Source organism: Oncorhynchus kisutch, linkage group LG19 (assembly GCF_002021735.2).
Source record: "Oncorhynchus kisutch isolate 150728-3 linkage group LG19, Okis_V2, whole genome shotgun sequence".
NCBI classification, from domain to species: Eukaryota; Metazoa; Chordata; class Actinopteri; order Salmoniformes; family Salmonidae; genus Oncorhynchus; species Oncorhynchus kisutch.
The window spans coordinates 7,048,186-7,075,289 of NC_034192.2; the positions used below are offsets into that span (position 1 = coordinate 7,048,186).

The following is a 27,104-nucleotide window of genomic DNA, read 5'->3' on the forward strand; positions in this document are numbered from 1 at the left end:
TCTGATTGGGAATCATACTTAGCCAGCCTCTTTTGCCACCTTAGTTGTGGGTAGTTGTCTGTGTTAGTGGCCTGTATAGCAGTAGTCAGCTTCACGGTCGGGTTGTTGTTTCGTTGGCGACATTGATAACATTAAAAGAAAATGTACGCTCACCACTCTGCACCTTGGTCCGGTCATTTCCCTGACGACGTTCGTGACACTCTGACTGTGGTGGTATGTAACAGCTACAAAAAAATATATTTGAGAACTCTCTCGGTAGGTAATGTGGTCTGCAGCTTATCATGAGAAACTCTACCTCAGGCGAGCAGTAGCTCGAGACTTCCTTAGATATCGTGCACAGCTGTTGTTAACAAAAATAGATAGACCGTCGCCCCTTGTCTTACCAGATGTGCTGTTCTATCCTGCCGGTACATCATATAACCAGCCAGCTGTATTTTGATATTGTAGTCGTTGAGCCATGACTCTGTGTTACAGTTTTTAATGTCCCGTTGGTAGTTTAATCTTCCCAATAACTTGTCCATTTTATTGTCCAATGATTGCATGTTTGCGAGCAGAATTGAGGGAAGTGGGGGTTTATTCGCTCGCCTCCTACTCCTCAGAAGGCAGCCCGCTCTGGCCTCTCTTTCTCCGCCTCCTCTTCACACAGATCACAGGGGTCGGGGCCTGTTCCCGAGGGAGCCGTCTATCCTCCGCCTCGGGCTCGTCAGAGTCGTGAAAAAAGATTCTGCTAGTCCATGGTGAGTAATCGCAGTCCTGATGTCTAGAAGCTAATTTTGGTCATAAGAGACGGTAGCAACAACATTATGTACATAAATAAGTAACAAACAATGCAGATAAACAAACAAAAAAACACTTGGATGGGGGCACGTAAAATGTCTGCCTTCTGCTCCGGCGCCATTTGATTAATATTATGCTGTTTCTATTCAATGAAAAACTAAAAACCCTCTGGGTTCCTGTTAGGATGGAACGAAAAATATGGCGCTGTACAATGTGACGGTGTACAGTACTGGACATACCTGAACCACACCTTTATTTGCCATGGAAGTACATGATTAGTGAATATATTCAATGTACAGGCTACAATTTGGGGAACTCATGCGTGGTAATAACTACAGTACATGCATATAGTACTTGTATCATTGGCACAATAAAGTTATTATATTCTACTCAATCCATAGGCTTCATTAATGCCATTCAGACTTGAAATTGATACAGCAACTATGATAGTTCAGGTTCATAGATTGGTATGAATATTAGTTCAGAAACTAACGTTTTAGGGTTCATACACAGATCGGCTATATACTATAGCGAGCTACACCTGAATAGGCATACAGTTATTTTATCCTCCACTACACAATAAACAAATAAATAGTTAGCTAGCTATGTTACTTCAGCTGCATTGCACGGCAAGACAAGCTTACACAAATGTACATTCAATTTGCAGTAAATGCTTTAGCTAGCTAGATTCTTAACATCCACTGTTTCCCAAGACGACAGCTTGGTTTGCTGGTTTTCCCAGGAGTCCCTAAAACATTAAACACGAATTACAATGTCATACCCATGTAATTACACCAGCTGCCTAATGTTAGCTAGTCAGCTAACTTGCTAAATAGCCATTTTCGTAAATGAACTTTATGACAAAATAATTGGCACAATCATTTGTCTCTACATTTAACTAACATATTCCTCTCAATAGTATGTTTTTTGCTTGACTCATTATGACGTTATAACTACTTACTTTTGCTTCCACCGTAATGTTTTGTCAGCCATCTTTGCTCAAGAAAGTCACCAGGGACCCGTTGCTTGCTTCAAATTCGTCATTGGAACCCAAATGCATAACGAGTGCTCTAACTCCCCCTTGTGGTGGTCTATATTTTATGTTTATATTTTTCAATATTCATAAATGTATGTAAGAAATGTGTTAATGAAATCAAAATACTACTCATATCATAGAACAAGCGATAAGGGTCCATGTGAAACCAACTTTTACTTTGTAGCACCTACAGATTATGGCGTCTTAAAGGAAGTCTTGGTAAGGCCAAAATGCAAAACATATTCCAACTTCAGGTAATTATTTCTCAATCCTACTTTAAGGTACGAATATCAAATACTGTATATTTTAACAATCCTTCCTCCAAAGGAACCTATGAATGAACATTCGTTTTTTTTAACTGACAAAAAAAAATCTGTTTTGTGAGGATCATCCACGGACTGACATCAATGACTAATATAAAACTACATTGGATTTATAAAGGAACATGCTAATGTTGTTGTGCTAGATCACTCCGTTATCTCAATTTAGAGCTCATTTTGTCACACCCTGACCATAGTTTGCTTTGCATGTTTATATGTTTTGTTTGGTCAGGGTGTGATCTGTGTGGGCATTCTATGTTGGATATCTAGTTTGTCTGTTTCTGTGTTTGGCCTGATATGGTTCTCAATCAGAGGCAGGTGTTAGTCTTGGTCTCTGATTGGGAACCATATTTAGGTAGCCTGGGTTTCACTGTTGGTTTGTGGGTGTTTGTTTCCGTGTTTGTCACCACATGGTACAGTTTCGGTTTTCGTTCAAGTTCACATTTATTGTTTTGTGTTTCTTAGTGTTCAGTTTGTTTTATAATAAACAATATGGACACTTACCACGTTGCGTTTTGGTCCGATCCCTGCTACACCTCCTCTTCAGACGAAGAGGAGGAAATCTGCCGTTACACATTTACATTTCCTTGACAATGTGAACGCTGAAAATAGGTTTATTAACAGCTGTAAGTAATATTCATATTGTAGGTTAGATTGGTCCATAACTTCACTGCAGCCCATCCTAGTGTAACCAGATATGGTTTGGTTGACCAAAGGAATACTTTTGAAAGCAGAATCTGTTTTGCAAGTAAAAGACAATACTTATGCACTTCCCAGTCTTTTCTGTTTTACATATTTTTTTTAATGTAATTGTAAACAAATACTGTATCATTTATCTCATGCATAGTCAGTCCAGGTGACATTTCTCTAGCCCCATCCTTCAACTATTTACAGAAAGAAGTGGTGCGACCACCACCCAAACAGTCAACCCAAATACTCAAATAGATTATACTCTTTAACCACGTAGCTGAAGTAGGAACACCCAGGGTTCTGAGTGCAGGCAAGCTGGCAATGATTGCGGTCCCGTTCATACACCGTCAGAATGTCGTTCTCACAAGTCTTTGTCAACCAGGAATCCCCGAGAGCAGTGAGCTGTTGAATAGGGGCAAATGTGGTTTTCAATTAGATTACAAGTAAATGATTAATTAAAAAGAAACTCCCACAAAAGTGGCAGAAATGGCCTTGTCCATGCTCAATATTACAATTTTAGATTGATTTACACTAAACAATGAAGGATCTGTCTTGTATATTATATAAGCATATAAACTCACATGGTTCAACTGCTCTGGTATCACTGAAGGACTCATCCAAGGACTGCTGACTCGAAGAGGTCAGGGGCTGCACCTGGGCAAAGGAAACAGTCTAAACATTCCTCTCAGTGGGAGAGGGATATGCAACAAAAAAATCAAATTGTTTGAAATAGGACAAATGTAAGCACATACCTAATTATTATAATTCTGTTACAACAGTCTCCATCTTTACAGTTTTCTGAACCATACCACCATGATGTGGGCACATGATTCTACATTGTTTCGATTTGTGCCTCCATCTCACCATTCATGCTAGAGGCTGAAAATTATGGTAATACGGTTGTCACTAATCAAACATTTTATTTAAGAATGTCGACAGTAACATCCATAAGTGAGTGTGAATGAAATGAACGGATGAAGTGGCTTGTAAGACCAGGTTAGAGTAGAGTTGTAGTGTACCAAGACTAAAGACCAAGACTACAAAAATAAGATATTTGAATTAGAATACAGTTGTAGACAGAAGTCAAATATCAACATACAACTGATGTCTGTCCTGAGTTCTGCCCCGAACAATAGAAAGACAGCATCTTATATACCTAAGATCACACCTTCTCCTATGTCAAACCCTGCATGTGCAGCTTAAAGAACAAGTTATTCTTAACACAAGATTTCTGAGAACCTGTCTCAGCGGTATGCAAATCTGCCCTTGTTTCTGAGAAAAACAGAAGCCGTCTCTGTGTCTCGCTATCACCCTCAGTCCCTTTTCTCACAGACACAGGGCAGAGAGCTAGACAGAGAGGCCTCAATATTCAGCTATACCGTGAGCATAAGTACAATGGCACATAAGCAAATTAATAACAATCAATGGTGGGGGCCTTTAGAAGACCCCCAAAATCAACTTTAACCCTACAAGTCCATGAAAAGTGTGCAACATTTTTCTCATTATGAAGAATTTTACACTGCAAATCCCTCACTAAAACGTGTTACTATACATGTTTAAACTACAAACATCAAAAATGTCCCTTTTATTCCTCTCTTCACTAATCGAATTGCCCTGTACAACACACTTTATTACATTCATACACCAACAAATCATAGATTATCATTCGATGTTTAAAAAAACCTTTGAACAAAAACATAACTTGCATTTGAAAATCATTGCCTGTGAACTGAAATAATGTTATTTATATAATATGTTATGAGGTACTAGGGTTACAGTAAGCCTAGACCATTCCTAGACCTTCCATCCATGTCCTGTTGCACTTTCATGGCTCGTCCTCTGCATACACTGACCTACTGTAAGAAAACACACACTACTTCATTTCCATACTGTCAATGGGATGCAAAACCTAACATCACACTATACAAGGGAATCTAAAGAACAGACTAAACATTAGGAGAGTCATTTTCATGACTGTGATACAAAAAAAGTGCTTAGAGGGCTTCCAAGTTGAACTGTTTTGCATTAAACGTCTCCATTCAGCAGTTCTCTCCAGCGTAGGGTTTGGATTATGTTCCCATTCTTCATAAATTCCTTTCTGATCTATGAGATGTGATCAAACCAGATAAAGCCAGCAGCCCTCCTATTTTAATCAAGCATCAGAGTTTAATAATATGATTCATAGGAATATAAACTTGAGATCATATGAGAAGAGTGAAATGAGTGAGCATGACGTTGATTTCTGATGTGGGAGATGTAGGACTACTGTACCTGCTCCAACATCTGTTCCTTTACCACTGGGTCATTGAGGTCAGCTCCTGAGTTAGATTTCAGAGACATCCTTACAATGGTCTGCTTCATTCTCTTTTCTAGAAGGACATAGGAATGAGAAGATGAGACAGCCACTCAAATGAGATTCAGCTTATTTACAATAAATAAGTTACTTTTCTTCCACTGTCCTTTAATGTCAGTGATATATCATCTTGTGTATCATTGTAGTGGGGTTAGCTGCAGACCGTGTGAACCAAAAGTTATTTCGGACTAAGGACTGATCCCTGATTTATGAGTTCAACTCCACCCAATCTGGCTCAGGATCAGAAAATTAATGCTCCGTTGAATATTTAAGTAAAACAATATATTTTGCAGGCAGATTTCCTTTTTTTAACTTGACCCGTATAGATTAGAAACTAACTGTACTGTATGTCATTGATCAAGTGATTAGTGATGATTTCTGGTATGTTGTTGCAGTATTATATGTCAATACATATCCACTTTACATATGCTGCAACAAAACACATTTTCTGACTTGTTTTTTTTCTTGATTAATATCCCATTGTGAGAGCTACTGTGATCCAAACTAGACATATTTACTAGATAATAAATAATGCTTTTTGACACCAAAATATTGGTCATGATGTAAGATGTTATACAGTGAGAAAGGGCTTGAAATATCCCATTAGTAAAATTAAATTAAAACATACTGTACCTTATTGACTCCTCCTCTCTTTCTCTCCAAGGCTTGTTTGGTTTTGATGAGCAGACAGGTGGAAATGTACTGTAGCTGGAGTGTTTATAAAGAGGATCTGCTCTCCTCCTTTGAACACACCCTTATGTCAGTCAACATCATCAAGCCTCCTCCCTGTTGTCTTGCTGAAAGATCCTTCTAGAAAGAGTGGACCCACCAAAACTGTGTTTATGTCCCTATATTGTAATTCAAACAACCTGAAAGGGAGACACCACTTATCCACATTGAGTAAATTATATGAAATAAATATGTTGTAGTATAGTAAGTTATAATAATTTGATATATTGTTAGTTTAAAATTCTTAAGCATCTAAGTTGGAGAGGGGGGGTTCTAAACTGGGATGCTCTGGTTCGATGTGTACGACAACGTGTTCCAATTCCCGCCAATATCCAGCAACACAGGCACTGCATGAGGCAAATGGTGGTCACACCAGATACTGACTGGTTTTATGATCCATATGCCTTGCCCTTTTTTTAAGGTATCTGTGACCAACAGATGAATATATGTATTCCCAGTCATGTGATTTCTTTATATGGACTGTAACTCAGTAAAATCTTTGAAATTGATGCATGTTGTGCTTTTTCAGTTCAGTAGATTGCAGCCCAAATGGTTTGGAATGTACAGACAAAAGTTGGCACATCAGTATTGCCAACTTCAGACGGGTCCTGTGGGGCTTGTGTGGGTTGTAGAGCAAAACAACATTGTGTTTGTGAGAGTGTCTCCTTTCTATCAAGTATTTAGTAAATGTTGATCTTAGGATGTTTTGATCCTATATGATCGTAACAATTATTTTATAATACATTATACCCCTAGAGCACAGGTGCGTCAAGTTAAGCTACATAATTTAAAAAATCCCATTCAAATATGTCAGTTTCAGCTAGAGATATCTGTTTATTTACATGTTCTGCATCTTAATCCACCTCATCCGCCTATGTCACACTTCCGTATCTGCGGTCATATTAGTTGTAGGCCTAACCGTTCAGATGCTACAGACATTTTTCATGAGAAGACCGATTTTTCAGGATGTCTCCTGGACTGACAAACAGGGCTGTAGCTCTGCCACTTTCCACCACAGATATGGAAGTGTGACATAGGCGTGTGTGTGACACATAAATAAACAGACATCTCTAAATTAAACTGACATATTTTGATGGTGATATTTTGATTATGTTGCTTAACTTCATGCACCAGGGCTCTAGGTGGTATAATATCTTATAAAATAATTGTTAAGATCATGTAGGATCAACATAACCTAAGATCAACATTTCCCAAATACTGTACATAAACATAACAACTTATGCTTGGAATAATCCAATTACAATTAGCTATTCTTTGGATGGAATATGACCAAGACTAGAGTTCAAATCACTGTGGTGTTATACACTGAGTGTACAAAACAATAGGAACACCTGCTATTTCCATGACATACAGTAGACTGACGCGGTGAATCCAGGTGAATTCTATGTGCCCTTATTGATCTCACTTGTTAAATCCACTTCACTGTAAATAAAGGGGAGAAGACTGGTTACAGAAGGATTTTCAAGCCTTGAGACATTTGAGACATGGATTGTATGTGTGTGCATTCAGTGGGTAAATATGCAGCGCAAAACATTTAAGGGTCTCTGAACAGTAGGTGCAAGGCGTGCCGTTTTGTGTCATTAATTGTCATGCTGCTGGGTTTTTCATGCTCAACAGTTTCCTGTGTGTATCAAGAATGGTCCACCACCCAGAGGACATCCAGCCAACTTGGCACAACTGTGGGAAGCATTGAGGTCAACATGGGCCAGCATCCCCTGCTTTCAACACCTTGTAGAGTTGAGGCTGTTCTGAGGGGAAAAGGGGGGGGGGGGGGGGGGGGGGAATCAATATTAGAAAGTTGTTTCTAATGTTTTGTACACTCAATGTAGACAACTTGATATGTCCTGCTCCTCGTTTGATTGGTAAATCAAGGCTTTGGCTCAGGGAAATGATAGGTAAATCTCAATTGACAATTTTCATGCCAGTTCTCCCCCTGTAATGGAATTAACCCTAAACCTGTCTTTCTGGGAGAGGTACACTGTTTGTGGGCCCTCTTGACAAATTTTCCTTTGGAGACTCTATTGAATAACTTAGCAAGCATTCATAGCCATTTTCATTTGCCTTTTAAGACCATGGACACTCATATTGAACAATATGATAACCACATATTGCATTACAATCATAACTCAAACCTCAGTGTTTAGAGAAGCTAGGTGAGGTGAAGCATGGGCCCCAGCCAGAGCAATCAATCAGAGTAGATATCTTCGGTCTGAAAAATATTTACCAGTATTTTGAATATAAAAGAGAGGGAGTTCAAGATCAGAGGTCAGTTGATCAAGATATTTCATAATTAGACAGCAGTAGCCTGTACATAGTACAATAAGAGCATACTGCATAGCATACTGCAGTATAATTACAACTACCCCTGTCTATGCATTTGGCTAGAAACATGCTGTTTGAATATAGGAGTGTCATAGTATCCAGTGATCATAAGTAAAGTCCTGTTTTCTATGCGGTACCTGCAGAGCTATGGCAGCCTAATACCCAATTGTGTTAACAAAGTGAAATGTCATTCTGGACGTACAAAAGCCTATAGTTCCTGATATCCTATTTAGTTGGAGTTTAGTGTCATAAGTAGTTAGGATGTGCTTTTACTTCCCTGTCTTTATGCCAATTTAGATAAATACTAAATAACATGATAAATTAAATGTAGGTTGTCAAATCTTAGTGAAGGTACAAACTGATCTGTGGTGTTTGGTTTATCAAGGTGATTTATGTATAACAGCCATCAACTACATGAATAAGGGCAAGAACCCCACACCTCTCCCCTGCTATCCACGAGTCAGTGTTTATGACTGTAATAGCTGACAGTCAACAAACCATGACAAAAGGGAAAACTATGATATACAAACGTTGATTAGCTTGATAACATGGATAGTGTCATTCTGTCACACCCACAACATTCTCTCTGCCTCCTTCTTTACAGTTCTCTGAACCATGTCACCTGGAAGTGGGCACATAATTATACATCGTTGTGATTTGTGTCCCCATCTCACCATTCTTGCTGGAGGGTGAAAATAATAGTAATACTGATGCCACTAATCAAAACATATTTTATTTAAGAATGTCGACAGTTACATCCATGAGTGAGTGTGTAACATCATTATGAAGAATTATACAATGCAGATCGCTCACTAAAAGGTGTTACTATGCATGTTTAAACTACAAACTTCTCTTCATTAATCAAATTGACCTTATGTACAACAAACATTGTTACATTAAATTCATACACCAACAAGTCTAATTTGATTTTACAATAGCAAAACATTGTAGAGTTTAAAACTAGCCTAACATAACTTGACATCTTATTTCTAAGGAAATGTTATGTATATACGGCCATATATTATGAGGTACTAGGATTATTTACAGAGAGCTTGACTATTTTAGTTTTCTTGGACCTTCCATCCATTTCCTGCTACAGCATCATGGCTGGTCCTCTTCATCCAGACCCACACTGACCTAAGAAAACAAACACAACAATACAAAGACCCTCACTGGTATTAGTTCATGAACACCTTGCTTGATTTCCATACTGTCAATGGGATGCAATACCTAACACACTTTACAAGGAACTCTGAACAGCATACTAATCTTAAGGAGGGTCATTTTCGTGTTTACCTTCTTCAGGGCTTCCAAGTTCAACTATTTTCTGAAAAACGTCTCCATTCGGCAGTTCTCGCCAGCGCAGGTCTTTGAGGAAGTTCCCGTTCTTGGCAAACTCCTTTCTGATCTGTGAGATATGATCAAACCAGATAATGTCAGCAGCCCTCATTTTAATACAGCATCCTAAATGTAATTCTATGTGATTTTAGTTCTATTCCTAATCATGAGAAGAGTGAAATGAGTGAGCATGACGTTGATTTCTGATGTGGGAGATGTAGGACTACTGTACCTGCTCCAACATCTGTTCCTTTACCACTGGGTCATTGAGATCAGCTCCTGAGTTAGATTTCAGAGACATCCTTACAATGGTCTGCTTGATTCTCTTTTCTAGAGGAACATAGGAATGATAAGATGAGACAGCTACCCAAATGAGATTCATCTTATTTGTCAATAAATAATTAACTTTTCTTCCAATGTTCTTTAAAGGCTGTAAATTACTTTGTAACTGTGTAGTAGCAATCCTCTGTGTTCTATGTTTACCAGTATGGAACTATCATATCATATTACAAACCACGAACAAACATTTGCATTTGTTCCTAGTGAGAGTGGGGAGAGAGAGGTGGCTGGAATAGGCTACATGTAGCATCTCAATGTCCCATGTGACAGTGTTTACTCCAGTGGGACCCTACTGGGGCAAAAATGCCATCCCTGTCCCTGTATTACGACCCCCAATGTCCCCAATGAGATGGCAGTATTGTGGTCTGTCTGGTCTAGTGGTAATGCCACAGCCTCTGGAACACGTCTATGGTGTCAGAAAAGGTTTGAATCCAGTCTAGTGCCCTTTGACTCAACCTCTGCCTGTATTTTCCTCTCTCTATCTGTTCAATAAAAGATGTCAGTCTTACTTCCAGTGCAAAGGAACGGCCTCTTCAGAGAGCAGTCTATCTTGTCCAGGGAGGCGTGTTCAGTCTGCCAATGGCCCTGACGGGTCAGGGAGCAGCAGTTACTAGCACCCAGTTGAGGCTCAGACACACAGTATGGGAAGGGGTCCCCATTGGACCACTGCCACATTCTGGTAGAAGTCTTCCAGTAGAGTCCCATCCACATATCAAACTGCTGTGTTTCTGTTATGCTTTGGAATGCTGTGTAATCCTCTTGGGTGAGGATGCTCGCTAAGTCATCTCCATTGGCTCGGCAAGCCGTCTGTGCCCCCTCCCACGTCAATGAACCTTGACCCATGTAATATTTAAGCTCTGAGGAATTTTTTGATTGTGTGCCTAAGGACAGAATATACACAATTGTCCTAAAAATGTCTGAAAGACACAGACATTGATGTTAAATAAATGTACCTAAACAGTTGTCAAAGGATACTGTAACTCATAAAGGTGACATTATTTGAAATGTACTATGTACTTTACCAAGGTGTTCTGAATGAATAACCCCCTTCAAGTAAAGTGTTTACATTACTTTGGAGTAATAGTTTACAAATATCAGACAAGGGAGAGAATGGATGCAAAATCAACTTACTTTTCTGGCACACAAATTGACATGGATTTGTGCAATATCTCAAAACCCATACTTTTGCACTTTGTCCATGAACAACACACTTTGCATATGGTGGATTCCAATAGCCCACTCTGGGGAAAAAAGCATTGTATTGGGAGTGGACCCAGGCAGCGTCAGTGAGGCTCTGTGCTGACACTGCTCTCAGAGCTGCTATCTGGTCCTCAGCATTGAAGATGGTGGCCAGTTCCTCATGGTACTCCCTGCAGAACTTCTGGGCTTCCGCCATGCTCCTCGCCTCACTAACCAGAGTAAACACTGGTATCTCTACTGCTGGACCTGTGTGGACAGACAAAGCACGGGGTGATTCCTCATCAAACTAGAACCAAATAAATACAGAACTTTTGGGGATTATCACTAAATATAATCCATAGAATGGTCCTTTAGAGGAATGATTGTTGACATAAACTGAGTGTGCAAAACATGCTCTTTCCATGACAGACTGACCAGGTGAATTCAGGTGAAGCTATGTTCCCTCAGTGATATCACCTGTTAAATCCACTTCAATCAGTGTAGAGGAAGGGGAGGAAGTTAAAGAAGGATGTTAAAGCCTTGAGACAATTGAAACATGGATTGTTTGTGTGCAATTTAGAGGGTGAATGAATGGGCAAGACAAAATATTTAAGAAGGATGTTAAAGCCTTGAGACAATTGCAACATGGATTGTTTATGTGTGCCATTTAGAGGGTGAATGGGCAAAACAAAATATTGAAGTGCCTTTGAACAGGGTATGGTTGTAGTTGCCAGGCACACCTGTTTGAGTATGTCAAGAACAGCAAAGCTGCTGGGTTTTTCAAGCTCAACAGTTTCCATGTGTATCAACAATGTTTATCACCCAAAGGACATCCAGCCAACCTGACACAACTGCGGGAAGCATTGGAGTTAACATGGGCCAGCATCCCTGTGGAACGCTTTCGACACCTTGTAGATTCCCCAACGAATTGTACCGACGAATTGAGGCTGTTCTGAGGGCAAAATGGGGTGCAACTCATAATATACTCTACGTCCACATCAAAGTTCCAGACTGGGATCTCTGTTACTTTTAGCGTTATGGGATTCAAAAATTATGTTAAACTATATTATTGCACAAAGAGTGAGTCCATGTAACTTATTATGTGACTTGTTAAGGACATTTTTGCTCCTGAATTTATTTGGGCTTGCCATAACAAAGTGTTTGAATACTTATTGACTCAAGAGATTACAGCTTTTCATTTTATATTAATTTGAAAAAATGTCGATAAACATAATTCCACTTGGAGTCTTAAAGGAAGACTGAGTAAGGTCAGAATGTCACAAATATTCCAACTTCAGAAAGATACTTCTCAACTCTGCTTCGAGGTACAAATGCCAAATACTGTTCAATTCAACAATCCTTCCTCTAAAGGACACCTCTATGGATGAAACTTTTGTTTGGGTTTTGGTAGGAATCACCCACGACCTGACATCAATGTTAATATAAAACTACTTTGGATTTAAAATGGAACTGAAGTTATTTGAAGCTCAATAAACCTCATTTTATACTAATGTTGTTGAGCTAGATCACTCCATCATCTCAATTTAGAGCTAATTTACAATTCATCGACACTGTGAATGCTGAAAACATGTTTAACAATTGTAAGTAATATGTGTACAGTTTGTTATATTGGTCCATACCATCACTGCAGTCCTTCCTAGTGTAACCAGATATGATTCCTGGATAGTTTGTCATAGTTGGTTGACCAAAGGAATACTTTTGATAGCAATGGAATCTGTTTTGAAAGTAAAAGACAATACTGATGCACTTCCTATGTCATTTCTATTTTACATTTAAAAAAAGTTGTAATCAATGTAGTTGTAAACAAATACTGTATATCATTTTGATCTCATGCATAGTCAGTCCATGAGAGAGGTGACATTTCTCTAGCCTTCAACTATTTATCCTTCAACTATTTACAGAAAGAAGTGGTGCGACCACCACCCAAACAGGCAACCCAAATACTCAAATAGATTATACTCTTTAACCACGTAGCTGAAGTAGGAACACCCAGGGTTCTGAGTGCAGGCAAGCTGGCAATGATGGTGGTCCCGTTCATACACCGTCAGAATGTCATTCCCACCAAAGTCTTTGTCAACCTTGATTCCCTGTGAGCAGTGAGCTGTTGAATAGGGGCACATGTGGTTTTCAATTAGATTACAAGTAAATTAAAAAGACTACCACAATAGTGACAGAAATGGATTTGTCCATGCTCAATATTACAATTTTAGATTGATTTACACTAAACCATGAAGGATATGTCTTATCTTATAAAGCATATTAGCATGTTCACTCACATGGTTCAACTGCTCTTGTGCCACTGAAGGACTCATCCAAGGACTGCTGGCTGAAGAAGAGGTCAGGGGCTGCACCTGGGCAAAGAAAACATTCCCACACTGTAAATTTAACAAGAAAGATCACAAAAAGTAATGTGTATGTTGTATCTGTTACACCTGTATAACTTGTACATAGATAGTGAGATCTAAAAACATGGATATGTATCACAGTAGAGCAAATAAGGTAACTATAGCAGCATACTGTGGTCAGTGTACATGTTCTAAATGATGGGATTTTTAGTTTACAGATGCTGGAGAAAAGGGAAGACAATTCTTACCCAGAAACACTGCCAACACTGTTGGGAGCCACATAGCCACTGAAAAGATGTAAAAGGGGCAAGAAGGTGTTTGCCTGTTTTAGAAAATATTTTATAAATATGTAAAAGAAACAAGATGATAAATAAGGATTTTGTGATAGAGAAAAGAGATGCCGAATGCAAACTGTTATGGAAGCGAAGTCTCTCGTGACAGCCTGAACATTGAGCAGCTGATTTGTTTCTGGATGAACAAGATGAATGTAAAAACTACAGTATGTAAAATAGCCAGTGGATTTAACTAGGCAAATAGGGTATGATACTCTGACTAATTTGACAGGGAAAGAGTGACTAAAGTGACTTGATTCAACCTTTCTCCTCCCCCTTCTGTCCTCAAGAAATACGAAACGTTTGTTGTTTTGTGATGCTTTTAAATATTCATATTATGACATAAAATGTACTGTTTTGGATGATTTTGCGTGAAATCGGGAGTATCTGTACCTTTGCCTTTCACCTTTAACAGGAAAACGTCTGTTTTGCTCAAATTCTACCTCTGAATCTTTTGGAAAAAGGTATTCTGTAATGAGGCATCAATCTATTAATGCCAATATTTGACAAATGACACACAATCTTGTGTGTCATTGTAGTGGGTTTAGCTGCAGACTGTGTGAGCCAAATTGTATGTAGGACTAAGTGCTGACCCCTGATATATGAGTTCAATTCCACCCAAGCTGGCTAGGTGTCACGTCCTGACCTTAGTTCCTTTTGTATGTCTCTATTTTAGTTTGGTCAGGGCGTGAGTTGGGGTGGGCATTCTATGTTTTTGTGTTCTATGTTTTCTATTTCTATGTGTTTGGCCTGGTATGGTTCCCAGTCAGAGGCAGCTGGCAATTGTTGTCTCTGATTGGGAACCAAAGTTAGGCAGCCTGTTTTTCCCACTTGAGTTGTGGGTAGTTGTTTTCTGTCTCTGTGTCTCTACCAGACAGGACTGTTTCTGTTGTTCTTTTGTTTACTTTGTGTTTCAGTGTTCAGTTATCGAAATAAATCTAACATGGACACTTACCACGCCGCATCTTGGTCCTCTCCTTCCAACAGCCGTTACACTAGGGATCATAAATGAATGCTCTGTTAACTATTTAAGTAAAACAAAACATTTTGCGGACAGAATACCTTTTTTTTAAAACTTGAGCTATATAGATTAGAAACAAACAGTACTGTATGTCATTGATCAAGTTAAGTCATATGATAAAATTATAGCTGGCATGCTGTTGCAGTATTACATGCCATTACATAATTATTTTTAAACAACACATTTTCTGACTGACTCTCTGCTTGATAAATATTCCATTATGAGAGTCACTGTGATCCAACCTAGGCATATTTACTAGATAACAACTTTAAAAGAATGCTTTTTGACACCAAAATATCGGTCATGATGTGAGATGTTATAGTGAGAAAGGGCTTGTAATATCCCATTAGTTAAAGTAAAATGAAACATACCTCTATGGCTCCTCTCTTTGCAAGGCTTGTTTGGTTTTGATGAGCAGACAGGTGGAGAAGTACTGTAGCTGGAGTGTTTATAAAGAGGATCTGCTCTCCTCCTCCTTTGAACACACCCTTGTGTCAGTCAACATCATCAAGCCTCCTCCCTGTTGTCTTGCTGAAAGATTCTTCTAGAAAGAGTGGACCCACCAAGACTGTGTTAATGTCCCTATATTGTAAATCAAATGACCTAAAAGGGAGACTCCACTTATGCACATTGAGTAAATTGTATTTAATAAATATGTTGTAGTCTGTAATAGATTTCTTTTTAGTGTCAGTTTATATAATTTTTAAGTTCTGGTAGGAGCCAAAACATTTGAAAAATTCCAACATTTACATGAAGATAACAATTTATTTTTGGTTGGCATATGACCAAGACAAGAGTTCCAATCCCCATGGAGATATACACCGAGGGCACAAAACATTAGGAACACCTGCTCTTTCCATGACATAGACTGCCCAGGTAACTATTGATGTCACTTGTAAATCCACTTCAACCAGTGTAGATAAAGTGGAGGAGACAGGTTACAGAATGATTTTTAAGCATTGAGACAGTTGAGACATGGATTGTGTGCTTGCCATTCAAAGGGTGAATGGGCAAGACAAAATATTTAATTGCCTTTGAAAGGGGTACAGTAAGAGGTGCTAGGCACACCAGTTTGAGTGTGTCAAGAACTGCAACTCAATATTAGGAAGGTGTTCCTAATAATTTGTCCACTCAGTTCAGATAACCTGATATGTTCTGTTCTTCATTTGATTGGGAAATCAAGACTTTGCGCTTAGGGAATGATGGCTAAATCTCAGTAGAAAATGTTAATGTCAGTTCTTCCCCTGTAATGGTATTAACCCTAAATCTGTCTTTCTGGAAGAGGTATACTATTTTTTGGGCCCTCTTGACTAGGTTAGGTTTCCTTTAGTGACTTTAAATAACATATCAAGCATGCCATTGCCATTTGCCTTTTAAGGCCATGGACACACATATTGAACAATATGATAACCACATATTACATTACAATAATAACGCACACCTCAGTGTTCAGAGCGTCTAGGTGAGGGAAAGCATTGGGGCCCCAGCCAGACCAATCAATCAGATTTATTTACTAGAGGGAGGGAGTTCAAGATCAGAGGTCAGTTGATCAAAAATAGACCGCAGTAGCCTGTACATGCTACAATAAGAGCATACTGCATAGCATACTGCAGTATAATTACCCCTGTCTATGCCAATAGCTAGAAACTTGCTGTTTGAATACATGAGTATCATAGACATGAGTACATGAGTATCATAGACCTTCCAGTGTATATTAAGTCCTGTTTTATTCGTGGTACCTGCAGGGGTATGGCATCCTAATACCCAATTGTGTTAACAAAGTGCTATGTAATTCTAACTAGGGTAGCCTAGTGGTTAGAGCATTGGACTAGGAACCGAAAGGTTGCAAGTTCAAATCCCCGAGCTGACAAGGTACAAATCTGTCGTTCTGCCCCTGAACAGGCAGTTAACCCACTGTTCCTAGGCCGTCATTGAAAATAAGAATTTGTTCTTAACTGACTTGCCTAGTTAAATAAAAATCCAAAGCCCATAGTTCCTGATAGCTTACTTAGTTGGAGTTTAGTGTTACAAGTAGTTAGTATATGATTTTACTTCCCTGTCTTGTTGTCAATTTGGATAAATGCTAAATGACTACATCATTCAAGAAATATAGGGTGTCAAATCTTTTGAAACTTCACTGATTCATGGTATTGGGTTTATAAAGTTGATTAATGTATAACAGCCATCAACTACATGAATAAGGGCAAGAACCCCACACTTCTCCCCTGCTATCCATGAGCCAGTGTTTGACTGTAATAGCTGACAGTCAACAAACCATCACACCAGGGAAAACTAATGAACATACAAACGTTGATTATCTTCATAACATGGATTCTGTCATTCTGTTACACCTACAAGAGTTTGTTTGTCTCCTTCTTTACAGTTCTCTGAACCATGCCACCTGGAACGTACTTCTACGTTGTGATTTGTATCCCCATCTCACCATTCTTGCTGGAGGGTGAAAATAATGATAATACTGATGTCACTAATCAAACATATTTTATGTCAGAATGTCGACAGTTACATCTATGAGTGAGTGTGTAACACCATTATGAAGACTTTTACACTCTGACAATTGTCACTATACATGTTTTAACTACAAACTTAAAAATCCACTTCTCTTCACTAATCAAACAACAAGCTTTTTTATCACAATACGTTGAAATACCAACAAAACCTCTAGATTATAATTGTATGTTGCATTAGTAAAATATAGTCAAATCTAAATCTAGCCTCACTGTAACGGTTGTCTTCGTCGCCTGACGACGAGTATGAAATATCTGACCAATGCGCAGCGTGATATGTGTTCATGATGTTTTATTACTGAACACTGAACTACAAAATAACGTGTGAAAAAACAGTCCTGCAAGGTGCAGAAAACACTAAACAGAAAATAATCACCCACAACTAAAAATGGGGAAAACAGGCTACCTAAGTATGATTCTCAATCAGAGACAACGAACACCTGCCTCTGATTGAGAACCATACCAGGCCAAAAACATAAACACAACATAGAAAGAACAGACTACCCAGACTACCCACCCTAACTCACGCCCTGACCAAACTAACACAAAGACATAATAAGGGAACTAAGGTCAGAACGTGACACTTATGAAATACTTTATTAATTTTTTTCGTAAGAGAAAGCTAACTTTCACAACTTGAATAACGTAAACTAAAAATAATATAATATATTATTTATAATGGCCTATTTTAGTTATTGGACCTTCCATCCCTCTCCTGTTGCATCATCATGGCTGGTCCTCTTCATCCAGACCCACACTCACCTAAGGAAACAAACACAACAGTACAAAGACTCTCACTGGAATTAGTTCATGAACACCTTAATTTTCATACTGTCAATGGGATGCAAAACCTAACAACACACTGTACAAGGGAATCTAAAGAACAGACTAAACATAAGGAGGGACATTTTCATAACTGACACAAAGTGTGTACATTCTTCAGGACTTTCAAGTTCAAGGGCTTTCAAGTTTCAAGTTCTCTCCAGCATAGGTCTAGGATGAAATTTCCGTTCTTGGCCAGCTCATTTCTGATCTATGAGATATGATCACACAATGTAAAGCCAGCAACACCCATTTTAATTGAGCAGCCTAAATGTAATACTATGTGATGTCAAGTTTCTATTCCTAATCATAAGAGTGAAATGAGTGAGCATGACGTTGATTTCTGATGTTGGAGATGTAGGACTACTGTACCTGCTCCAACATCTGTTCCTTTACCACTGGGTCATTGAGGTCAGCTCCTGAGTTAGATTTCAGAGACATCCTTACAATGGTCTGCTTCATTCTCTTTTCTAGAAGGACATAGGAATGAGAAGATGAGACAGCCACTCAAATGAGATTCAGCTTATTTACAATAAATAAGTTACTTTTCTTCCACTGTCCCTTAAAGACCGTAAATGACTTTGTAACTGTGTAGTTCAAGCCTCTGTATTCTATGTTTACCAGTAAGGAACTATTATCTCATAAAAGAAACCACATGAGCACACATTTCCATTAATCCCTGGGGAGTGTGGGGAGAGAGATGTGGATTAGGCTACATGAAGCATTCCTGTCCGACATCTGACAGTACTTGTTAATGTGGGACCCTATTGGTGCACCTATCTTACAGGTATAAACCATAATAACCCCAATAAGATGGCAGTCTTGTGGTCTATCTGGTCTAGTGGTAATGACACAGCCTCTGGAACACATGTCTATGGTGTTGATAAGGTTTGAATCTGGCCTAGTGTCCTTTGATGCAACCTCTGTCTCTTTCCCTACTGTCATCCTCGCTTTCTATCTTTTTATTGAAAATTATACGTAAAATAAAAAAAGATTATAGTCTTACTTCCAGTGATCTCTTCAGAGAGCAGGCTCTATTGTCCAGTGAGGAGTGTTCAGTCTGTCCATGGCCCATATGGGTCAGAGAGCAGCAGTTAGTTGAGACTGATTGTCTGTGCTCAATATTACAATATTTGTCACGGTCGTCATATGGGGGAGACCAAGGCGCAGCGTTGTAAGCATACATACTTCTTTTAATGAAGAAAAAATTCTGAACAAAACTACACAACAAACCGTGCCGCTAATATGAGAAGTGCAGAACAGGCAACTAAACAGACTAAGAACCCACAAAATACCCAAAGAATATGGCTACCTAAATATGGTCCCCAATCAGAGACCATGATAAACAGCCGCCTCTGATTGAGTACCAATTTAGGCAACCACAGACATATAAACACCTAGACTACCAAAACCCCTAGACATACAAAAACCAAACAAACCACCCTCGTCACACCCTGACCTAACCAAAATAATAAAGAAAACAAAGATAAATACAGTCTGGGCTTGACAATATTAGACTGATTTACACTAAAGCATTAAGGATATAGAATATCAGCATAAACACTCACATGGGTCGACTGCTCAGGTGTCACTGAAGGACTCATCCAAGGACTGCTGGCTGAAGAAGAGATCAGGGGCTGCACCTGGGAAAAAAATGGATTTGACTTTATGGTTTGGAGAGCAGTGTTGCATAAATACAGCCCATCAGTGCAATTGTGTGTCAACATTACATAACACCTCTCAAATCTTAGGGTTAGATTATGACCATTTTAATTGCTTTTGACTCAACACTCAATGTACTTTCTATGAAGGATGAAATTTCACACTGATCAAAACGCTGAATGGATGTTTATTTATTGTTACTTTTATTTATTTAACCTTTATTTAACTAGACAAGTCAGTTAAGAACAAATTCTTATTTATAATGACGGCCCACACCGGCAAAACTCGGACGACGCCGGGCCAATTGTGTGCCGCCATATGGGACCCCCAATCACGGCCGGTTGTGATACAGCCTGGATACAAACCAAGGTGTCTGTAATGACACCTCTAGCACTGAGATCAAATCAAATGTTATTAGTCACATGCGCCGAATATAACAGGTGTAGATCTTACAGTGAAATGCTTACTTACGAGTCCCTAACCAACAATACAGCTTAAAAAATATGGATAAGAATAAGAGATAAAAGTAACAAAGAGCAGCAGTAAAATAACAATAGCGAGACCATATACAGGGGGGTACCGATACAGAGTCAATGTGCGGGGGCACCAGTTAGTTGAGGTAGTATGTACATGTAGAGTTATGAAAGTGACTACAGAGAGTAGCAGTGGTGTAAAGAGGGGGAGAGGGGGGCAGGGGGGGATGCAATGCAAATACTCTGGGCAGCCTTTTTGACTAGATGTTGAGGAGTCTTATGGCTTGGGGGTAGAAGCTGTTTAGAAGCCTCTTGGACCTAGACTTGACGCTCTGGTTCCTCTTGCCGTGCGGTAGCAGAGAGAATAGTCTAAGACTAGGGTGGCTGGAGTCTTTGACAATTTTTAGGGCCTTCCTCTGACACCCCCTGGTATAGAGGTCCTGGATGGCAGGAAGCTTGGCCCTCTGTAGTGCCTTGCGGTCGGAGGCCAAGCAGTTGCCATACCAGGCAGTGATGCAACCAGGACGCTCTCGATGAAGCAGTGCCTTAGACTGCTGCGCCACTCGGGAGCCCAGAACATAGATGAATAATTACGTAATTACACAGGACTTAAATACTATATTTTCAGTTAATACCTTTTACTTTACCTTTCTTTACTCTGTTTTTAAACAATCAAAGTATTACAGTAAATGATAGGTAAAATAACAATGCTTATGAGTCAGTATATGTAAATATAGTATCATTAAGTAATATCATATAATAGAGTTGATAATAAGTAAAAGTAATAGTAATAATAGTAATAGTGGTTTAATAATATAATGAATTGAAATGCAGGCCCTTTCCAGACCCTGAGTGTCTGCAGACTGTCCAGGCTGCCATGTAGAGCCCTCTAGTGGAGATCTGTTAAAACATCACATACAGGATAAGAGGACATTGATGTGTCTTATACGTCCAGGCCTTGCCATTATGTTTTGGGCTCATTCTAAAGACTATTACTAGTAGAGTGAGTCTATACTGTAAAGGGGGGGGGGGGGGTTAAAGGGAGGAAAGAGCAAGCAATGCAGATAGTAGCCAACTGTAGAGACGGGGTTTCTGGGATGTGGGTTGAGCCTTATTCAATAGGGACATCTCGCCCCCCTGCAAATCAAAAGACAGTACTAGGACCGAATATGTTTTCTAAGATGTCAGGTTCATTGTCGTTGACAGTTGAGATGGACTCCTTCAGTCCTGCTGAAAATATTGATCAAGTCGATTTAGACTAGACCACTTAATTCATAGCGTTGGACTATTTGGGGCGGCAGGTGGCCTAGTGGTTAGAGCGGTGGGCCAGTAACCGAAAGGTTGCTTGATCGTATCCTTGAGCTGGCAAGGTAAAAATCTGTTGTTCTGCCCTTGAACAAGGCAGTTAACCCACTGTTCCTAGGCGTCATTGTAAATTAGAATTTGTTCTTAACTGATTATGTAGTTGCAAAAATAATTTATTAATTGCTTTTGATTCATCACTCAATGTAATTTCTATGAAGAAGGAAATTCCACACTGATCAAATGCTAAATGGATGTTTATTCAGAACAAAGTTGAAAGGAAGTACAAAATATCAATAATTACATTCTAACTAAATAGCGTTCTCAAACAGTACAGATCACACAGGAGTTAAATAGTACATTTTCAGTTAATAACTTTTACTCTACCCTTCTTTACTCTACTTTTAAACAATCAAAGTAGTACAATAAATGATAGGTCAAATAACATGAGTCAGTCTATTTAAGTGCAGTATCATTAAGTAATATCATGCAATAGAGATGATAATAATAAGAAAAGTAATAGTAATAGTAATAATAGTATTATTAATAATAGTAGTTATAGTGGTGTAATGATATAATGACAGGTTCCGTACAGACCATGATTGTGGTAGTCTATCTAGCAGATCAGTGTGGTGTCTGTCTGCAGACTGTCAATGGTTTTCATGGAGAGCCCTCTAGTGGAGGTCTGTTGAAACATCATATACATGTCATCATATACAAGAGGACATGGATGAGAGGACATCAATGTACAGTATTGTATATGACCAGGCCTTGCCGTTATGTTTTGACTCATATAATCAGAGCATTGCATAAAGTAATACATTGAATTGAGCTGAAATGAGTCAAGACAGTAAATCTCTATTCCACAGTAAACCATGACAGTTCTATGTCATAATTGCTTATCTGCAATTTTCTGAATGTTCCACCCCTCTGAACAAGCCCAAAACAAAATCTCCAAAGTTGAACAACACACCTTGACAGATGAAGGGTAATTCCTGATGACAGGAAGCATCCAGCCACTTCAGTTCTCCGTTACCAACCCGGACCATCTTACCACAGTGGTAATTGATGGAGTTGAGGGGGAAGCAGCTGTGCCACTCTCTGTACTTTGCCACCTTATCAACGTCACTACTGGTCCACAGCCAGGGGGCGCTCCACTCAAAGATGGACCGCTCCAGACCAATCCGCACATGGCAGCTCCACATTGGCCAGGGGCTCGGCCAAGTCAGCCTGCACGTTCTGGTTGTTGATGTGCACCAGGTTGGAGCTATGTCTTTCACAGAACGCCAGGGCATTGATCCAGCTCTTGGACTCGTTGAAATAGTGCAGGTAATCTCCATGGAAAAGACACAAACTCACATGTAATGGCATACATGTTAATGCATGTTCACTAACACAAGACCACAAACACTCTCAAGGACTTGTCTGTCATTAAAAGCCCAACAACTGTCACTTGTATTCCATTGTGCAGATTGGTACAGAATGTAGCTCCATGTCTGACACTCACCAGGATGGAGTGGAGAAGGTGTACTACTGGGGGAGGGTGTGGGCTTCCTGTCTGGGGAGGTGGGAACTGATTAAGTCAGTTGTCCACTGGAAGTTGTAGGATGCTGGTGTGGTGGATTGTCCAGTAGTGGTAGTTGGTGAGGTGGTAGACTGTCCAATAATAGTGGTAATTGGTGAGGTGGTGGACTGTCCATTAGTAGTGGTAGTTGGTGAGGTGGTGGACTGTCCATTAGTAGTGGTAGTTGGTGAGGTGGTGGACTGTCCATTAGTAGTGGTAGTTGGTGAGGTGGTGGACTGTCCATTAGTAGTGGTAGTTGGTGAAGTGGTGGACTGTCCAGTAGTAGTGGTAGTTGGTGAGGTGGTGGACTGTCCATTAGTAGTGGTTGTTGGTGAGGTGGTGGACTGTCCATTAGTAGTGGTAATTGGTGAGGTGGTGGACTGTCCATTAGTAGTGGTAGTTGGTGAGTTGGTGGACTGTCCATTATTAGTGGTAGTTGGTGAGGTGGTGATCTGTCCATTAGTAGTGGTAGTTGGTGAGGTGGTGGACTGTCCATTACTAGTGGTATTTGGTGAGGTGGTGGACTGTCCATTAATAGTGGTAGTTGGTGAGGTGGTGGACTGTCCATTAGTAGTGGTAGTTGGTGAGGTGGTGGACTGTCCATTACTAGTGGTATTTGGTGAGGTGGTGGACTGTCCATTAATAGTGGTAGTTGGTGAGGTGGTGGACTGTCCATTAGTAGTGGTAGTTGGTGAGGTGGTGGACTGTCCATTACTAGTGGTATTTGGTGAGGTGGTGGACTGTCCATTAGTAGTAGTAGGTAGTAAAGTGGTAGGTGTTGTGGTGGACATCTTGATAGAGGGAGGTCCAATTGAAGTAGGGCTGGTGGTTTCAGGGGTCACAGGAGTTGTCAAATCTCCAGCGGTGTTAAGTGGATGTTAATCTGTAAGAATGAAGTAGAATACATACACATTTAAGTACATTTGAAGTTTCCTGTCATTTTTATCATTGATACAAAAGCAAAGTACTCCTAGTAAACTAGGATTTTCTTTGTGGAGATTATATACAATTTAGTCATATGACAGATTGTTTGAAAAGTTTGAAAACATTCTTGCAATGTTGAACTCACCTCCATGGCAAGGGAAAGCACTTTGATTAGAGAAATCTTTTGATGTCCATTTTCTGTCTGAGTTTAGCTGTACACGGTTTCCACCTCCCCAGGTCGGTTAGCATTGCTGAAATGGTTCCCATTTGACCATTCCCATAGCTTGTACTCATGCTCTAGTCCAATCCAGGTGATCCCTTTAGTCACCTCAAAAACATCCTGCTCTTTCTGGTTACAAATACTCGCCAGTTCACTGCCTTTGTTTGTCCTGCAGTCTTTCAGAGCATCCTGCTGCATCTTTGTCCCAGGCATCAGCTCATACACCTTCTCTGTTGTTCCATTACCATGATGAACTTCTAGGAGGGAAGGGGAAAGTGACGCATCAGATTTCATGAGACAGTTAATGACTTCACACAATAAGAAATAACTTGGAAGTTACAGGTGATTAGTTACAAGTTATTAGGTGACCTAATTAGTAAAGTGCTTGAGATCTGATTACTTGAGGAATACAGGTTTTGAGTAGGTGTTGTGCAATCAATCAATCCCATTTGTTAAATGACAAATTGGATTTTCCATTGATAAAAAGAGACAGTGAGTGATTCAGTCCTTACCTCGTTGACACATATACTGTCTTTGAGCTGCACAAGCCACTGGTTTCCAGTGAGATGAAATAGACAAGACACAGTCATGACCCATGGCGTGGACACCAAAACCTTTTACCCAGTTAAAGAACATGAAGTCCTCTCCATCAGACCACTTCCACTTTTCAGTTGGACCAGACATATGGAGCACAATCCACTTATCACCAATGAAATTACCCAAAGATGTTTGAATTGCCTTCCAATCTTCTTCTATGTGTATGATGTACAGGTTTGTGTAGTGTTGGCTGCAGTACTCTTGTGCTTCGGTCTAGTTTAACTCCTCAAGGACAATGCTGTACTTTTTGGTTGAGTAGGTGACTGTTTCAAATACAGAGGAAAATGCTTTTCATACTGCTTGCTGTGTTGAGTGGCAAATATTACCATCTTTAGCTTCCGCTATCTATTCTAAAATATAGGCAACACAATGTTCGATAGCAGAGTAATAGAAGCATGTGACAGAGGCAAATTCATAAATTTGCAAACTCATTCAAACCTCCAACCAATTTGTTTTATGAACATGGATTTGTCCTCTGCATCAATGACGAATAGTGAATAAATAGTAGTGATAGTACTGTATTCTACTCTATAGACTACAGAATATAGACTTTATACATCATTGGTCTGTAAAAGCTCTCTTTAAAGAGCTCTGATGCTTGATTGATGACCTTCACTAAGTTACACCTTCAACAGAGATGATGGAATAAACAGAAACACAACATGACAGAGGTAGATATCCATGTCTATGTTATCCTGTTTAAGAGGGCCTATTAGTAAAGTCTACCTCTGTAATTATTAGATATTGACTAGATATTCAATTGACAAAATAAATGACAACTCAAATATACATTAACTGTATGTACTCGCCTTTACCACTGCAGTGTCTCAGAGAGTACCCTGAGGTTGCATGTTGGAGGTGCAGTATTGTAATTTCGGGTGTATCACCAGTTGAGACCTTCAGGAAACATTTGTTTCTGTTTGATAAATATCACAATGAATGTGGTAGTAGTTATCAGAATGGTGCTGATTCAAAAATGATATTGCTGCCTTTATTTGCCCAAGCATAAAACATATAATTTTTTGAGCATGTACCTGTGGACTATTATTCCTGCCATTTCCCCAACAAATGTGAACAACTGACACGTGTCATTTTTGGTGCATTCCTGCCTGCACTGACTTGCATTTTCGGTTGTAAATGGCTGATTCACAATATTGTTTCCCAGAATATTGACTTTGTCCTGTAGGTCCCTCTCACAACCTGTAACCAAGACATACTGGATTTCACCACACAGACCATCATAAAGGGCACAGGATAAAGCACAACTTGGCAGCAAAATAATATTAGTAGTAGTACAGTAGTACAGACTTTGTTAGTGACAGAACAAACAGAACAAACTGATACTCAATAGTGATGCAGAAATACAACAATACAACTATACAACAATTTATACATGGAGATGAAGATGTTGAACCTTCATGTTCCTTCCTACTGTAAGGTAACATCTGCACTGAGCAAAACCCATTGATAACCTATAGTATGAAGTGAGCAACACTTACCTTTAACTACCCTCACGCTGTAGGATAGTTTAAGATCATTGAACCATCCAGGGACATAGACTCTGCAGCAGTTGCTCCCACTGTCTGTCGGCTGTAGTTTTAAAGTGGTGAGTTTCATTGTTCCAACTTCAGTGTTCATTTTTTTTATGTGGATGGATCTTCCATTATGGGATCAGTACACTTAAAGTTCTGCCCCAACATTGTCTTAAAATCTCTCAGGGATAGGCGTCCCGCTAGCGAGACAACTTCCGGTGAAACTGGAGGCCGCGCAATTCAAATAAATATTCATAAAAATGATAGATATTAAACCTTTAGGTACATACAAGTGTCTTATATTGGTTGAAAGCTTAAATTCATGTTAATCTAACTGCACTGTCCGATTAATAGTAGACTTTACAGCGAAAGAATACCATGCGATTGTTTGAGGACTGCGGCCCACATCAAAATATTTTTCCATCGGCACGGGTTTCATGAATTCAACAATAGTGATTAAATATTCACTCACTTTTTGAAACTCTTCCTCTGATTTGTCATCCAAAGGGTCCCAGTAATAACATGTAGTGCCACTTTGTGAGATAAAATCCTTCTTTATATCCCAAAAAGTCTGTTTAGTTGATTCAATTTGAGTAATCCACTCGTTCAACATGCAGAGTTAGGAATTTGAAAATCTACCCCTAAACTTAGTTTCAACAA

The 27,104-nt window shown here is 39.4% G+C and overlaps 1 protein-coding gene across 1 annotated transcript; it reads right to left on the reverse strand.

Annotated features, from left to right (window-relative positions):
• Positions 1–8,959: 8,959 nt before the first annotated feature.
• LOC116355040 (uncharacterized) lies at positions 8,960–14,793 on the reverse strand. Its single transcript, XM_031798090.1, has 10 exons — positions 14,758–14,793; positions 13,719–13,757; positions 13,402–13,476; positions 13,085–13,226; positions 12,745–12,839; positions 11,057–11,371; positions 10,435–10,806; positions 9,819–9,916; positions 9,545–9,656; positions 8,960–9,385 (listed from the first exon to the last, which is right to left on the reverse strand). Exons 1-10 carry the CDS (start codon positions 14,765–14,767, stop codon positions 9,366–9,368), a joined length of 1,278 nt encoding a protein of 425 aa, XP_031653950.1. The 5' UTR covers positions 14,768–14,793; the 3' UTR covers positions 8,960–9,365.
• Positions 14,794–27,104: the final 12,311 nt, after the last annotated feature.